We start from the raw sequence: 16,412 nt of genomic DNA, 5'->3' as shown, positions 1-16,412 counted from the left end.
AACAAGCGGCCTAAACCACTTCTCCTTTTGTTTGGCACCTGACTCTCGTTAAATCCATCTTCCCACCCACTGTCTGTCTAGAGTTTCTCCCCTCGGACAAAAATGTGTTTGCATAAGTGCAGGAATCATTATGACTGTAACTGTTATTTCTTGTTGTTGCAGAGAGCCATTAGTCTTCTGTCCTTTCATGGTTTTCCCTCTCATCTTTGTCTTTAGTGTCATCATTCTTCTTCTGTCTGCGCATATGCTGACATCAGATGTGATTCATGTCTAAACTCAGATGTTGTGTCACAGATTCTTGCATTCTCCTCTTTGCTCCCTGTCTTCCTGTCTTCCTTTGCAATTCTTGAAGCATACTTTCATTCTCTCTCGGACGGAGAATAAGGAGGAAAATCAGGCCTTGAGTGAATTAGAGATAGACAGGTAGGCAGGCAGGCAGGCAGGCAAACAGACAGAGAGCAAATTGGGAAATTCCTGTGTTACAGCTGCAGGTTATCCAGGCATTGCACGGGAACAGTAAATACACATTGAAGTAGGATACACAGTCTGCAGCTGCTTCTCTTGCTGCCACCCGTGTCTGCCACCATTTTTTTCTCCACAGATGGCCCTCAAGCATGATCACAAGGCAATGTTTGAAATACTGAACTGCTTAGCAAACTCCCATATGTTGTCACATTTCTCTCCCTCTGCTGTCTGGCGATCCTCACGAACATCGTGCTCTCTATATATTCCTGAAAGATATATGAGGGAGGTCAATAACTCATTCAGCACCTGGGAGAAAATGCAGGGGGAGGAAATGGAGTCCAAACCCAGTGTTCATTTCCTGTATTCGAACAAGTTCATTTTCACCAGACAGACAGACAGTTTGTCTTTCTGTATGTACTTTAGTTACAAGATGGACGTAGCGTCCGTCAGCACCCATGCTGCACGGTCCAACATGTAAAGTTATGGACAGACTGATAAATTTGTCTCCCAGCAGTCAGTATACCCCTAGTGTGGTGTGTAAGTAAACACAGTTAAAGTTACAATGTCATGGTGAGAGTTATTTTACAACCATGCAAACTCTGTGTTGTTAGATTAGTCCCTGTAATTTCCTCGTCAGTGCTCTAGAAAAACCCCTGAGGTCATTGACCTATGCGACTAGCAATTTGATGCGTATCATGTTTAATGCATTTCATTGTCTGGGATTTTTTTTTTTGTGTTTTACATAAAAGGGATCTGTGAAAAACACTGTTATTTTCTCTAACCGCTGTGGAGGTGTGGGCGTGAGAGGGGAAGTGCTGTTTGGCACTTAAAGTGGTCACTTCCTCTGTACGGGAAGTTTCGGAGGCCCTGGCCTCTCCAATTTCTCTGAAAACTCTTTCGGCCATCCTGTGCAACATCACGCTGGTCTTCAGGACCTCTGGGCTAGGCTGGTCCAGCGCTAGCCACAACAGAACGTAGTGGTCCACTACAAGACATTGCCAGGTCCGCTACACACAGCCGCCACACGAGAGGGTCCAGAATAGTCTAGCCAAAACAAATCAAATGAACCCAGACCAGCCCTGCAAGAAACAAGTGTGTCCACCCTTTAGTGGTGAAGAGTTGGCGCAATCTTGCTTTCTTTCTTCTTTGTCCCCCCTCTCTCATTTTGTCTCTCTCTGTCTGTGCAGGACATGGTCTCTGATGTTGCACATCTATACGTGTGTCTATACATCTGGCCCTGGATTTATTTGTCTCTCCACTTTTTATAGTGTCCACATACAGTGATTTTTACCACCACTGCGGTTGTTTTTTGGCTCATTTCCCCCCTCTCTCTTTCTGTATCCATTTCTTCTCATTGCTTGTCCACCCATACATTCTTATATTTAATTTCAGCTTTGCAAAGTCCTTGTTTAGCTCTTGGCTCCTCCACAGCTCTTTCTGTTGTTGTTTGAAACTGGGTTTTCTCAAGGTCACAGGGTTCAGCCTGACACAGTGACCCCAGAAGGTGAACACAGTGGCAGCGTGTCTTTTATCTTCTTGTCCCACATTGTTATTATTTCTGATCAGCTAATGCAGTTGATGTGTTTCCCATAATGTGCCATTGGCACATACCGCACAGCCTATTTAGGTTCTCTCAGCAAGGACAGGGAGGAATTGTTGTCAGAAGGAATAAAGTCTTGAATAACTGGGAGTGTAGACAGGAGGGGAGACTTCACACATGGGGAGAATAATGCTTTGGGACTCTCTCCTTATTTTCCTCATTCCCCTCATTCCCCTCTATCAGCATTTCACTGCCAATAGTAATGACATTACCATATCTCTTCCCCCCCACTCTCCCTGCCCTTCCTACACCCCTCCACCTAATCCCATGTTCCTTTAAATCTTTTTTTTAATATATTATGTGAGATGTTCAGTTGGGAGTTCCAAGTTGCGTATGACTGAGGGGGCCAGCTGCCCTCAGGCAGGCCTGTGTTAGCTAGAAAGCAAGGATTCTGGTGATGAGGACCCCAGAACCAGGCATCAGATGATCACATACCAGGGACAATATCACACACCAAGCTTGAGTAAAACCACGGGGGTGGCTGGCGCACATGTGTTGTGTGTAAAACCTCTCTTGTTCAGTGGCCTTTCCTCTCCTTTGTTGTACTCCTTTCTTTACCACAGAACCTTTTGTAACAGTGAGGTATGAGGCGCCAACACTACACAGAATCTGTGTCGTGAGCTGAAGAACAGGGATATCATCTTGATATATCCTGTGTGTCTGCTCAAAGATCTCTGAGACCCGACCCCCAAATCACCTCCAAATGGAAAGCAGAGGTTTGAGAGTGGCAGATGACACTCCATCTATCTGACTGCCCAGCAGCAGCAGCAGCAGCAGCAGCAGCAGCAGCGCATGACATGAGCTGAGTTAGTCAGCCATGGCTCTTCCGCCAAATGGCCTTAGCTGCCAGCACACACTTGCTTTAACCCAGTCGGCCAGCCCGCCAGCTCAGTCAGTCAGTCATTCATCCAGCCAGCGCCGTCAACTATTGTTTTAAATCAATCATTTTCAGCTATGAATTACTCTTGCATCGGGTGTGCTTTTTTTTCTTTCTCCCTCCTTCCTCTCTTTCGCTCTGTCTTCTGATGAAAGACACTCTCAGAGAGGTAGCCAAGCTGCTCCAGTTTGTTTTGACGTTTCGATGGCTCCGCTGTGAATGTGTTTAGAGTTCCTTCACATGATCAGTGTTAGTTCAAAGGGTTTCAAGCACTGTGTGGTTGTGTTTGAGGAGCTTGAATCTGGGGGGCCTTTTTCTGGTGCATTAGTGAAGAGGTCTTTGATGCATATAACCCAGCTAGAATGACTACACTCTGTATGGACCTGACCTTCAATGTATCCCCCAGTTTAGTGGACGATGGCCACGCTGAATACCAGAACTGAGCAACAAACAAGTATCTGCTACTACTCGCCATCAGTTGTGCTCCAAGACTCTGTTGTGTTTGGAAGGAACCCCACTCACTCGCTGGTTTTGTGCTCTGTCACTGAGTGCTTCACCTCCCCTCTGCTTAATCTTGAAACCATCAGCTCCCCAGTCTGGTTCTCTTTAAATTGAATTTGAAATATTCATTACTTTTATAAGCGGGGTTAGTAAACCCCGAAAGGCCTTACGGATTTCAGAATGCGTCGTTCTGAGAGGATTCAGATTCAGCTATGGGACCGCCGATCCACGCGCCCTGTTTCACTCACTGTCACCAACAAATTGTGGTTATGCTATGGAGATGGCCTGTATTTGGGCCATACAGGCCTGGATAAATGCAAAAGTCCGCTGTCCTTGTGAGCTCATGACATCACCTGGTATACAGCCAAGCCTGTTCACTTCACTTACCTTTAAATTCAGTTCTTTTAGGTTCAAGTTCAGGTTACTTTATTTGTGCCCGTTGGTCGATTTAGTTCACACACAAGACGTCCATCTTGACACACATTTTAGAAACAACAGAGACAATAGACAGACATGATAAAAGTGCTCAAGGCTCCAATAATTAGGAGTTAACAATAAAAACCACTAAAATAAATAGCCACTAGAATAAATGAAGTAAAATGCATCTGTGCAGTGTTGCTACGTCTTGTTCATCTAAGTGATGGCTGCTGGAACAAAGCTATTTTTATAATGCTGTGTTCTACACCTTGGGACTATAAACCTCCATCCAGAAGGAAGAAGCTGAAATTCACTGTGCAAAGGGTGGGAGTCATCCTTTTAAAATCAAGCTGGTTATCTGCTATAACTGTCTGGTTTACAGGGACGCTGGATTATGCTGTGACTCACCAATCAGTCTACTAAACCATTAACAACTTGATTTAGAGAACTTCTGCTCATTAAAGATAGGTTTCCAAACCATGACAGCAAAGAAAAAAGATAAAATCAATTCAATAAAAGCATGATAGAATAAGGTCATCATAGTTACGTCAATGTGGAAATAGGACAGTTTCCTCAAACAAAGCAAACGCTGGTGCCCCTTTTTGCACACGGCTTAACGATTTGCTTCCAAGTTCAGTTTGGAGTCAGTAGTTGTCCCAAGATATTTGTAGGATTGCACACATTCCACTGTCTGGCCCTTAACGGATATGACTTCATGTGAATGGGCATGTCTTCAAAAATCAATGATTATGTCTTTGGTTTTAATTAGGACACCTCACATCATTTGGTGAAGTCATCGATCACTGGGCTGTTGCTAGTCTCATTGTCTTGGAGCAGACTAACAATAACAGATTCATCTGCATACTTTAAATGGTCACACTTGCTCTGACACATATTTGTGTAGAGGATAAATAGTGGGTGTGAAAGCACACATCCTTTAGGGGAAGCAGTGGAGGAGCAAACTTGCTCAGACAGAATTCCATTTCCCCTCACTCTTTGTGTCTTATTAGTTAGAAAGTCAAGAAACCAGTCCACAAGATTGTTACTTAAGTCAAATAGTTTCTAAAAGCCTTCTGGTTAAAATATGGGGTTGAAGTGTGTTAAAAAGCAGAGGAACGATCAACAAATAAAAGTCTAGCACGAGACCCATTTCCCTCCAAGTGTTTAAAAAGTAAGTTAAACAAAGTGACTGAGGCATCCTCTACACTTCTGTGTGGCCTGTAAGCAAACTGCATGGGATCAAGTGCATGCTCACTTTTCCTTAAGATTTCTAACCTTTCCAAAGGTTTTCATTAAAATTGATGTGAGAGCAACCGGTCTAAAATAATTAAGAGTCCCAACTGGATTTGGAAACAGCATCACACCACAGCATCCTTCCAGACCTTAAGTACATGCTGTGCCTGTAAAGACATTAAAAAAAATGTAGTGGAATACAGGACTCATTCTTTTGCACAGGATTTAAGCAAACGACCACAGATGTTGTCAGATTCATGACTCTTACTCACTCTTACCTAAAGGAATGCCTCTTCAACATCCTTTCGCTCTATTTAAGTGGTGACTGTCTTCAAGTTTGTGACTCAGTTCCTGAATTTCATTACTAAAATCGAAAGTGTCAAAATTAATATAAAAACGATCAAGAACATTAGCAAACTCAGTATCTGAATTGAAGCCATCCAAAGTGACATGACTGCTGTTCTTTGGATTCCGGAGGCCTGCTATAGTTTGCGTGCTAGACCAGGCTGAGCCAAGCTTGTTTGCAGCCATCTTGTTCTCTAGTTCAGATTTATAATTCTGTTTTTCTTTTAAAGTTTCTATTTTCAGCTCCTAGGTAGCTATATGCAGATCAGAGGCTACTCCCTGCTTAAAAACAAGTTTCTTTTTCTGTATGCTAGACTTAACGGATTTGGTCACCCATGATTTGTTGTTAGGGTGAATTTTAACTGGCTTACAAGGAATGATCATGTCCCTACAAAAGGCAGCATATGAGCATGTTACATCAACAAGTTTGTCCAAATAATCACCACAAGACTGTTTAAACATGTCCCAGTCAGTGCAGTCATAACATTCCTGCAGGCAGAGCACAGATTCTTCTGTCCAGTCTTTTATGTCCTTTGTCTGTGCTTTCTCTCTCTCTTTAAAACTGTTTTATATATGGGCAGTAGATGCACACAGTTATGATCCGCAGAGCCCAGTGGGGGTCGTGGGAGTGATTTATAAGCATCTTTTACTGACCCATATCAAAGATCTAATGTCTTATCCCGTCTGGTTGGACAGACATTAGTAAAAGTTTGTAAGTGTATTTAAGAGAGACATGCTTAAAAACAGCCAACATGATGTTTGGTGCATCAGGTGAAATCGACTGCAGTTTTTGCACTACATCAATGCTGGAGGCAGAGGTGGCGTTTTTCTTCAGGTGGATGTACACTGTTGTTATAAAAAGATGTGGTAACTCGCGGGGCAGGTAGAAAGGACGCAATAATACAGATAAAAGTTCGATATCTGGCGTACAAATGTGTTCGTTGACAATCAGAGCTACATTATCGTTTGTTAAAATATAAACATACCCCGCCACCTTGAGTTTTCCTCGTCACTTCAGCCTTTCCGTGCTGACAGAACGGAGCTCCAAAATTATCAATGAACTGGTCGATGTCGTGGTTTCGCTCGGTGAGCCATGTCTCAATGAAGGCCATGACGCAGCAGTCTCTGAAGTCCTTCTGAAAACGAACATTTTCTTGGAGTTCATCCACTTTGTTCCTCAGGAACTGGATGTTCCCTGTGATCGCTGAGGGCAGATGAATCCGGGTTAGCTGCTGTTTCCTCGAGCATAGTCTGACGCCTCCTCACTTACCCAGCTTCCTCTTTTATCCCTTGTTGCAGCACTGGTTTCATGTGAATCTTTCAGAATAAAGTTCGGTAACTGTAACGTGATATCTGTCATGTGAGCTAAACTCGCAAAGTTCAGTTGCAGCAGCACATCTCTGGTGTACTGTGTCCTAGCCTGTTAGACAGCCCCTTTGATATTGCAGGCAAGCAGTATATAGAACAAAGTCCACAAAGCGGCAGGATGAAGAAGATCCATTTTACATTATCAGCACTAAGATCACTCAGTCATAATGACACTCACACGATTAATTTAAGAAAGGAAAGGATACATAAAAACATTTAAATAAAGTATAAAACACCAACATGAGGACGCCAAACTCTCACTCTGCATGCGCCCTGGAGATACATCAACCCAGCGCGTAAGGTCATTTCAGAACAGTTCAGTTTCATTTTAGGTTCACGATAGTAAAAAAAAAAAAATACTGACATACCCAACACAGCAGCCACATAGGCAATTTATCCTGAGTCTGTCATCTTTCGAAAACTTCTGTTTAGCAAACACATGTGCACTTTACTCCAGAAGTTGATTGTTTATAGGCAGGGATGATGCGTGGATGGAAAGCCTCCCGAGGCATGTGTGCCATCTGTTTAGTCAAAAAAAAAAAAAAAAAAAAAAGAAAGAAAGAAAGTTCATATTGAACTTTTCAACTGATGAAAAAGTGGAACTGACATTGAGTTTTTAAGGTTGTTCCTGATTTGGGACAACAGTGCTTCTCCAACAACAGGAAAGGCTGGAACAAACGCAGGAAGTAGAGGCTGAGGGGAAATGCTTTATTGCCTTAATGTTTCCTCTTGCTGCCAGTGCTACTTTGCGTGTATATGTTTGTGTGGATGGGCACATTTGAGGGAGAAACAATAAGAGCAGCCATACATAAAAACAACATACATATACAGTATGTACGCCTGCACACGTACAGAACGTCAGTGAATTTATATATTTTTAAAGTGGTATGTATGTACATTCATATGTGATGGTGCATACATACACTTATACCTCCCACTGCCACGCTGACCCTTTGTTTCCCTTTCCCCCTATGTAGGTCTGTATGAGCTACTGGCGGCTCTGCCCTCCCAGCTGCAGCCCCATGTCAGCCGCCCTGAGGACAACACCTTCCTCCAGGACATGTTTGGGGAGAGGAGCCTCCACTCACTGGTCAAGGTAAGACAAAAAAAAAAAACCCACATCTTTCTTTTCTTATAGTTGCGTTTTGAAGTTTTGTTTCGATGGGTTTTTCATGCTTATTGCTCTATTGCCAGAGCACTGTGGTTGTTAAAGTGCAAATTCATATCCATCAGAGTAATAGCATTTCAGTTAGCAATTTTTATTTCCTGCAGTGTAGAAGATCATGTTTTTGTAGATTCTGTTTCTTTAAACAGTATGTAGTTAAAGTCACATCATGTAATTGAAGGAGTGACAGTTCTATAATCATAAATATTAAAATTTAACTACTAGCAATCTCACCACAATAGCCGCAAAGTCTTCTTCATGTGTTTAGAGAAATTAAATTCCGACATGGGAGGAAAGTAAAGGAACATTTAGGTGGTCATAGAGGATATCAAGTCGTTATGTTTTTTAAATCTTCATAATAAAGGAAAATAATATATGAAAGAATAACAGAAAGTTATCAGGTTTTAACACTCGATCTGAAATATCCTGAACAGTAAAATCCTTCCTCTTCTGGGACGAGACAGAATCTGAACCCTCTCTCCCCCGACCCCCACCTCTGCGCCGACTATAGTTCACATAAAAACACACACTTGCACCTTTGTTCAGTACAACTTTATTCAACCTCCTTCCTTCCAGTCTCATTCATACATCACTAAGTTTATTGTCATTCCAACAGTCTACCCACCCAGATCTTCTAACTCCCCCCCCCTGCCAGTGTGAATGGGCCTGCGGTCCGCTCGCTGCCTATTAAACCAGATAGCTGCGGAGTTTGAGGAGAAGATGAGCAAACTTGATATCTTTATATGCTAGCAGACAGACAGAGGTAATGAATGTAACACATTCAGTCTGTCTGCCCTAACCTCATCTTCACTCAGGATTCTCTTCAATCTGCAGCCAATCCTCTTCTTCATCTCCTGTTATTTGAAAGGAAACAGGAGGGTTTTTTGTACTGTAAATCAGCTTTCCATCAGTCACCATTCAACCAGTAAATATATGTGACACCTGCTTTACTTCTTCCTCCTGTTTATTGGTGTAAGTGAGAATGCTTCATAAGTCAATTTACTGAATAAACTTCTTCCTCCGTATCATCTGTATATTATCTCCATTTTGAAAGAATGCCCAACACTGTTTTCATGTGCTGGCATGATATATTTCCCCCCTTTGGTGGTCTCTCTTTCTCTCCAGCCAGAATCATTATGTCACAGAGACGATTGAGAGAGAAAAATCGACATAATTTTCATCCCCTCCCTTTAAAGAAATCTTTTCTGTGTAAGCATGTTTGTTCAGGATCCAGGGTTGTAACGCGCTAATGTGAGCGTGTTAAAGTGGCTGAATTATGGCATACCTCAGACGCTGAAGTAGAACCCTGATGTCGGGACTGGAGGAAACCAGAAGGGTTTCATTTGATGCCTGGGTTGTTATGGATGGCCAAAGAATAAGGCATCTTGAACATGGATAATGATGGGCAGAGCCTGTGCATGTTCGGGCTCTCATTCTCGCCGGCCCCAAAGAAAACACTGCATAATGTAGGACAGATAGAATGATGCTAATGAAGGTGGCATTATGTTTCTGTTATACATTGCCATGCATATGGGTGGAGCTCCCAGACTTCACCTAGCCCTCTAACCACCCATGATTATACCTAGCTAATCTTTCAAGAGGAACTAAATGTCAGTGCTGTTCAGTCAAGGATGCCATTTCCTCACAGAGTATTTACTAGGAGTAGAAAAAGCTTTGCACCAAGAAAAATGTAGCTTTATATAATTAACAAGATAATTTGCCTCTGAAAAGAAAAGTCAAAAAACCATGTCGAAAAACATTGAGCGTAAGATGGACCACAAGCTCAGCAGGCAGATAGTTGCAGTGTTGGCAGAAAATCGGGCATTGTACTGGACTGCCTAGGTGGGAAAGGGACGCTCTAAATTTACCTATCAATCTTTTAGCTTTGGGTAGTGACCAAAATAATTAGTTTGCTGATACAAGCAAACAACAATTCCTTGCAGTGTGTTTGCGCTCACCTCTAGAGATGATGTAATGAACTAGAACCTTTGCATTAAGAGGAGCCAGTTTAGGTTTTTGAGTCATCTTAATCAGATGACTATTTGTAAGGGTATTTTCGGCACGTCCAACTGGGAGGACACCTCGGGGCAGACCCAGAACACTAGGGATTATATCTCCCATCTGACCTAGGAACACCTTGGGATCCCCCAGGATGAGAAAGTAGCAAAGGAGAAGGAGTGATAGGGTTACTTTGTTTAGCCTCGTACCCATGAAAGATGGATGGATGAATGGATGGATGGATGGATAAACAGGAACAGGGTGTTTCTGCAATACCAACTGTACCAATGGTAAAAAGGAGGATATTTCTTTAGTTTTCCCCTTCTCCATCCTTTCTTTTTTTCAAACTGCTTGCAAAAGAATGCTTACTGAGTTTAACTGAGCTGAACTTATTGAGCCTCGTGATTGTCAAAATCTGACATGTCAGATGTGTGTGTGTATGCATGAAAGAAGGGTTAAATGGTAAAATCAACTCCCTAAATCCTGTTACGAAATGTAAATACCTTACTTTGTTCATGAGCCAGCAAGATACTGAGTGGCTCTCACTTTGGGGCCCATGTCAGTGCAATTCCATAAGCATCAGTCAAGGTCTTTGCGCTAATGTGGCCCAATTCAGTACGGCTTCTGTAGCAGAATGTATACCACCAGTACTAAACCAAAGGTAAGATGCTGTCCTTGCAGCCGTGAAATGATCAAATACATTAGTGTAACATCAAAGCATGTTGTCTTTTCACCAAAACAAGCCTCTTCTACCTATTCTCTCATTTTCATTTTTTATTCAACTGAGAGAAACTGAGCTGCTTTTAGCGTCTCTTATCGTTAGCATGGAGGCGTAAGTGGAGAGTCCCACTCCAGACAAGCAGAACTGTGTGTTTCCTCTGCTTTCTACTTGGTACTGAGACGTGAGCCAGCCTGTCAGCTAGTGAGCCAAGTGGACAGACGGGCAGAATTTAAAACACACAGAAGTACAGAACAACCATCTCAGCTTACAGCAGCGTCCGGCATTCAGACGCAACATTCAGGTGAACATGGCTAACGTCAGTGGCACACCATTAATAAAACCTTAATTGTCCCCCTCCTCTAAAGCCCTACCACCGAAGCTCAACAGATTCCACCTTTTATTCCGCAAGGCTGTGAATGGGATACTTTGGGAAAAGCTAAACAGCAGAAAGAAAACACACACATCATGTTAATCTGACAGACTCGGAAACCCAGGTTGCTCATATGGAAATGCTCAGGCCTCACCTGGGTAATTATAGATCATCAGTTACTGGTCAATCTGTCTGGAGAAAGAGAGAAGGACCAGAGGAGGAGGTGTCAGAGACAGAAAGAGAGACAAGAAAGAGGAGAGCATTCAGACCTACATGAAGACTTAAACCAGACTTATTTTCTTTCTGTCTTTCCTCACCTGCCCTCATCAGATGGTTGGGACAGTCTCTCATGTCCTTCCTAATCCGATTATGTCACAGAGATGAAACAAATATTTTCTAATATAATCTTTCAGCAGGGCTCGGAGCTCACAAGTTTGTCTCATTTTGCAGACTTTTCATCGGTGCAACATCGGAGCTGACATGAAATGTGAACGCTGGCGTGTATAGCTAGCATGGCTAAAACGACGCAGACAGTTCCCCTCTTTTCAATTAAAGGGAGTTAATCAAGTGTGCTTTCTATAAATTCCACCACACTCACTGTTCCGCTGCCAAGTTCCCGCTCCGCAAAAAGCCACAGGAAATATAATACAATATTCAATTTCCACCTGCCTCAGGTGGGGCTCTCCTTTAAGACCAAGTTTCTGTCAGCAGGACTTTAGCCAGGCCCCGAGATCCCTCATTTTGTGGTCAGTCAGTTTTCCTTTAAATTCTGCTCCTGTAAGTTGCTAATAGGCTTGGCACTTGCGTCGTTGTTACACAGCAATATTGATGTGGGCTTGCCAGTTTGTTCTTCGGTGCTACAGTCCTTTTAATGACATGTAAAGGTGCTGCAGCTGACACTTGTACCCAAGTGGAAAGTTTCAGCTATTTTTGATGAATGAGCTCATTTTCAGACAGACTGGACTGTATTAGTTGAGACTTGGTATCCAATGAATTACTGGATCAGGCTCTAGGTAGCCCTCCAAGTTTTATGACTCACCCTGTAATGCCCATCAACAGTACTCCATGACAGCAACCATAGACTTGTACTGACACTTATCCTTTCCACACCTCAGAACATACCTTGCCCCCCCCGCCACCATCCCCATTACCAGGGAAGATCACACAAAGGACCTCTCACCCAGCTGCAATAGCTCTCAGTGAGTTGTTTAAGCCCCACACCCTGTACACAGCAATAAAACCTGGCTAATCGTCTCTGGTGAAGGACTCAGCCTGAAAACCTATACTACCTCAGAGATCCATTCGAACTGTCTGTGGTCAGCACGTCCTGTACACTGGTTGCACTTGAGGTCTGTATTAATTATTTTGGGGGTACAGGATCCCTCGTTGGGAGTTAAGCAAATACCTGCAGGCTGCTTTGGAGAAGGAAGCCTCCATCCTTCATGAGCAGCTGAGTTTTTTAACTGTTGATTCTTGTATTCCCTTCGAGGAAGCTTGGCACTTTGGTATTGTAGTGATTGTAAATTAAAAAAACTTTATTCAAACTTACAGGCTTTGGTTACAGCGAATCAACTTGCCATTTGTTGCATGAAAATATTCTTTCTGACACAAGCCGGGTGGTTATTTATGGTTTAAAAACTTCACTTGAATCCAAAATAAATCCCCTTCCTTGCAATGCAATACTCTGCACTTAGGCTACCTTCCAAATATTTTCATAGGAGTTTAATAGTTGACTACAGCACGAAGTCTAAAGATCATGCTCAATGTCCACAAGCAAGTGCCTCCAAATTCAGCCAGAAGAGCTAGACGACGTGGATGAAGCCAAAGGTTGTAACAGGGACAGGAGAAAGGTGGAGAGAAAGTCTTACTGTACTTAGTGTACTAGAGCAGATGAGCTGCAGACTGTCCTGTTGACTACTCAATAACCTTAAAACTCATTGCTTGAACCATGTCTAGAGCACTGGGGCGACAGTGAAAATGAGGAGAGGCCTACAGATCCACCAGTCCCCATTCTATCAGTCAAACGTCTGTATTGGTAATCAAGGAAATTCTCTATGATCCCACAACCATTATTCCAGGTCACTTTGGTTGACCCCGATTTTGTATTGCTTAGGAAAAAAAGGACTCAAAGTGAAACCAGAAGGTCTACGCGATACAAAGCCAATCTTAATAGGAGCATAGGAGCAATACACAGAATATGGAAAATTAGGTTCACTGTGCCATATAGTGTATTTATGGCTCCCCTATGACTCAAGAACTGCCTGAAGACATCATGGGCTCACCTGGAGCTTTTAAAGATAGTCTGAACAAATTTATATGTTGAATTGACTGCCTCAAAAGTACTCAAATCAATCTAATTCAGTAAGTCAGATGCATTTGTCCTGGCTTAATGCCCTCAGTTGTTCATAACCCTGCTTCCTAACCCTAAAGCAGCTATATATCACATGAATGAGTTTGTTGATTAATATATGTCACTCCCCTTTGTTATTTGCTGGTGATGTCTTTGGTCTGTGTGCATTTCGAGGCTGAAACACAAACTTTGTCTCCTGATGTGTACACAAGTGTGTCGTGTCGTGCACTGTCCTGGCTTTACAGAATACATGGCATCTATGAAGTTGTATCGGGGGCCTCTCTGCTCCTTTTCCCAAGAGCTCCTGGAGGAATTGTATCCCGTGTCTAAATGATATGGCTGTCTTCAACACTTGGCCAGCTGCCCTGGTCTCCCTCTCTCTCCCGTCCGTTGGATCTATTGCTAGTTCTTAATTAGCTGTCACATTCTCCAGGCCTTTTCCACAGTAAATGACAGAGAAACTCAGGCACCAGACCCCTCCGTATGGGGTCTTGGTCAAGGAAAGGTGAGGGTAATGTGTGTGTTTGAAGTATTTGCTCAACAACATGAGTATACACACCAAACAAATTATTTTGCATGTTGGTCCATTAAGCAGTTGATGACAATTGATGATAATGTCATCAAGTCCCTCAATGCACTTTTGTGGGTCAGGATCCCAGTCCAGGACGAGATTTAACTGGCCTGGACAATGAAGGATTACAGAAGAGTGAAGAGTTTTGTCACAGTCTCAGGGCCCTATTTTGTGGCAGTGCAACAACCAGTGCAAATATTTTTGTGACCTTGTAATTCACTTTTCCCATCTGTGTGGTATTCTGGGGCTGAGCGCAGCGTGTATGGTGCACAGAGAAGAGGCACAATAAGATGGGAGGCTCATTCAAATGAGGCTGTGAAAAAGATGTTGAAAGTATTTTGGTGGTAATTGGATCGTAGACGTTATGCTGATGACGGACGCCTCAGAACCACGTCTGTTTCTGGCACGTCACTTTGCTGGCGTCTTACTTCGAGCAAATGCACAGGAATGATGGAATAATGCTTAAAATGTAAAATAAACTATTTTAATCCATTTATGCAGATTGTTGTCATGCTTCATTATGATTGGCACAGCTGTTTGAGAGCTATAAAACCAGTCTCTGGTATTTATTGTAACCAGCAGGGGCAATGTTGACTGGATACTGTCATTCTAATGCAGTATCTGCTCTGTGATGACAGGGGGTTGAATCCATTTTTTTGTAGCCATGAAGTTTATTTAGCAACACTGGCCTATTGTACCCTCAAAAGACGGATGGAGAATGGTACTGTCATCTGCAGGATTTTTCACCAACCACAGCACAATGTCCAGGACCTGATGTCATTATGCCAGGGCCAAACCCCAAACTTTGTAAACTGACCCACTGTGACAGGAGAAAAAGCAAAATCTCAACTTTTCCTCCTTCTGCTTCTTGAGTAAACATATCATCTCACAGCTATTTCAGTTACAACCCTGCATGTACGTCTGTAATCCTCCTTCCCTGTCTCCCCAACCTGGTCTAGTCTACCAGGCCACAGTGCCTTGACAAGGTGTTCTGGATCAGAACAAGAGATCGGACCCGGGTGGATTAACGGAGGCCTGATACTGGATCCGCTCCGGTGGGTAGATATAGAAACAGGAGCGGGAGAAAGATTGTCAACTCTAACCCATCTGACATGAAGTTTTCTGGGCAGTGGACATTAACCAGAGGCCTTGAGCCTCCTTGCAGGACTCAGAAACAGAAACACTATCCAGCCCTGTGATCTCCAGACCTCTCTTTCTCCTTCCATCAGCACACCTCTCCATCTATCAAGCTTTCAGTCTCTTGCACGCTCTCTCCTTCTTTCTGTGCCAGACTTTGCTTGCTCAAGTGTGTCTGGATTAGTGTTTGTAGTCAGGCTTTTTTTCCCTCCTCTATACTTACACAATGACAATCAATACTCAAGACTGTCATTGTTCTTCTTACTGTTGCAGGCACTTTTATCATGAAGAGAATATAAAAACTTACTGAATTTAATCACTAAAGGTTCCTGGAAAGGTCTCTGAGTGGTCTGACCCTTAACCTTAACAGTGATCCTTCGCAGTGGTTCGAGCTCTTGTCTAGAGAAGATGAAGATGGATGTTATGTTTTTGTTCCAGTCCATTCTCATTGGAAATTTTTCATATCAGTTCATACTCGTGTTAGTGTTTTTCCTCATATTTTTTTCTCCTCGTGTGTTGTGTGTATTTTAAGCCCGCGGGGTATTTCTGGAAGCAAACATAACTTAGTCTGAGGCCTGTGTGGAGAGGAGACACACACTGCTTCTTTGTGGCATGTTTTCTTGAAGCTTTCAGTGAAGGTGCATATTCATTCATCTTTCCTGAGCCTGTACTTTGGGGAGCTTTCCTCCCTGAGTTTGGAGCATTTGATCCCGACTCTTCAGCCTTATTTTACATAGAAGTACCACTACATTTCTCATTGGAGGTAGGGATGCCACGGTGAGGAAATTTTCCCACCAGTTAATAAACTTGTGACAACACTGGTGTTACAGTTATGCCGGACATTTTACAAAATAAGATATTTGTTGATGACGCTCAATATCTGTAGAGCGCTTACTTTGATCTTCAACGATTTTCAGATCTTTAGATCTTCCCCTTACTGAGAAGTTAGTGACGGTGGGCTTCAGACGCAGGCATGAGCCAGAGGACAAACCCCACCTAGAACCGGAGCAACCTGCCATCCGGAGAGAGACACACCAAGAGCAGGCTGAGCAGGCAGAGAGCAGGAGACTTTCTGCCGAAAACGAGCACCGAGACCTGGGGAGACATGAGGACAGCTGCTCGCTAACAGCCACGTGTGTTTACATCAGAGAGCAGGAGGGAGGACAGACGTCTCACTCCGCTACTCTGTGCTGTGACTCTGCTGCTGCTGCAGATGGTCACTGAGTAGAGACTTAAAGTTTATAATTGTAGCGTCCATCTAAGTACTGATAACACACTTCGTATTTTACAAATT

General features: G+C 43.1%; 1 protein-coding gene across 2 annotated transcripts in view; it reads left to right on the top strand.

The window, feature by feature from the left end:
* The window catches only part of mpp7a (membrane palmitoylated protein 7a), a 141,907-nt gene that overhangs the window by 41,891 nt on the left and 83,604 nt on the right, over positions 1 to 16,412 (top strand). For both annotated transcript variants that reach the window (XM_042399017.1, XM_042399018.1), the window contains exon 3: positions 7,784 to 7,902. In XM_042399017.1, coding sequence (XP_042254951.1) covers positions 7,784 to 7,902 — 119 coding nt within the window. The remainder of the gene's footprint in view (positions 1 to 7,783; positions 7,903 to 16,412) is intronic.

This window comes from Thunnus maccoyii, chromosome 21 (genome assembly GCF_910596095.1).
Source record: "Thunnus maccoyii chromosome 21, fThuMac1.1, whole genome shotgun sequence".
Taxonomy (NCBI): domain Eukaryota; kingdom Metazoa; phylum Chordata; class Actinopteri; order Scombriformes; family Scombridae; genus Thunnus; species Thunnus maccoyii.
The sequence above is the reverse complement of the archived record's forward strand: the minus strand, read 5'-3'. Positions and strand labels throughout refer to the sequence as shown.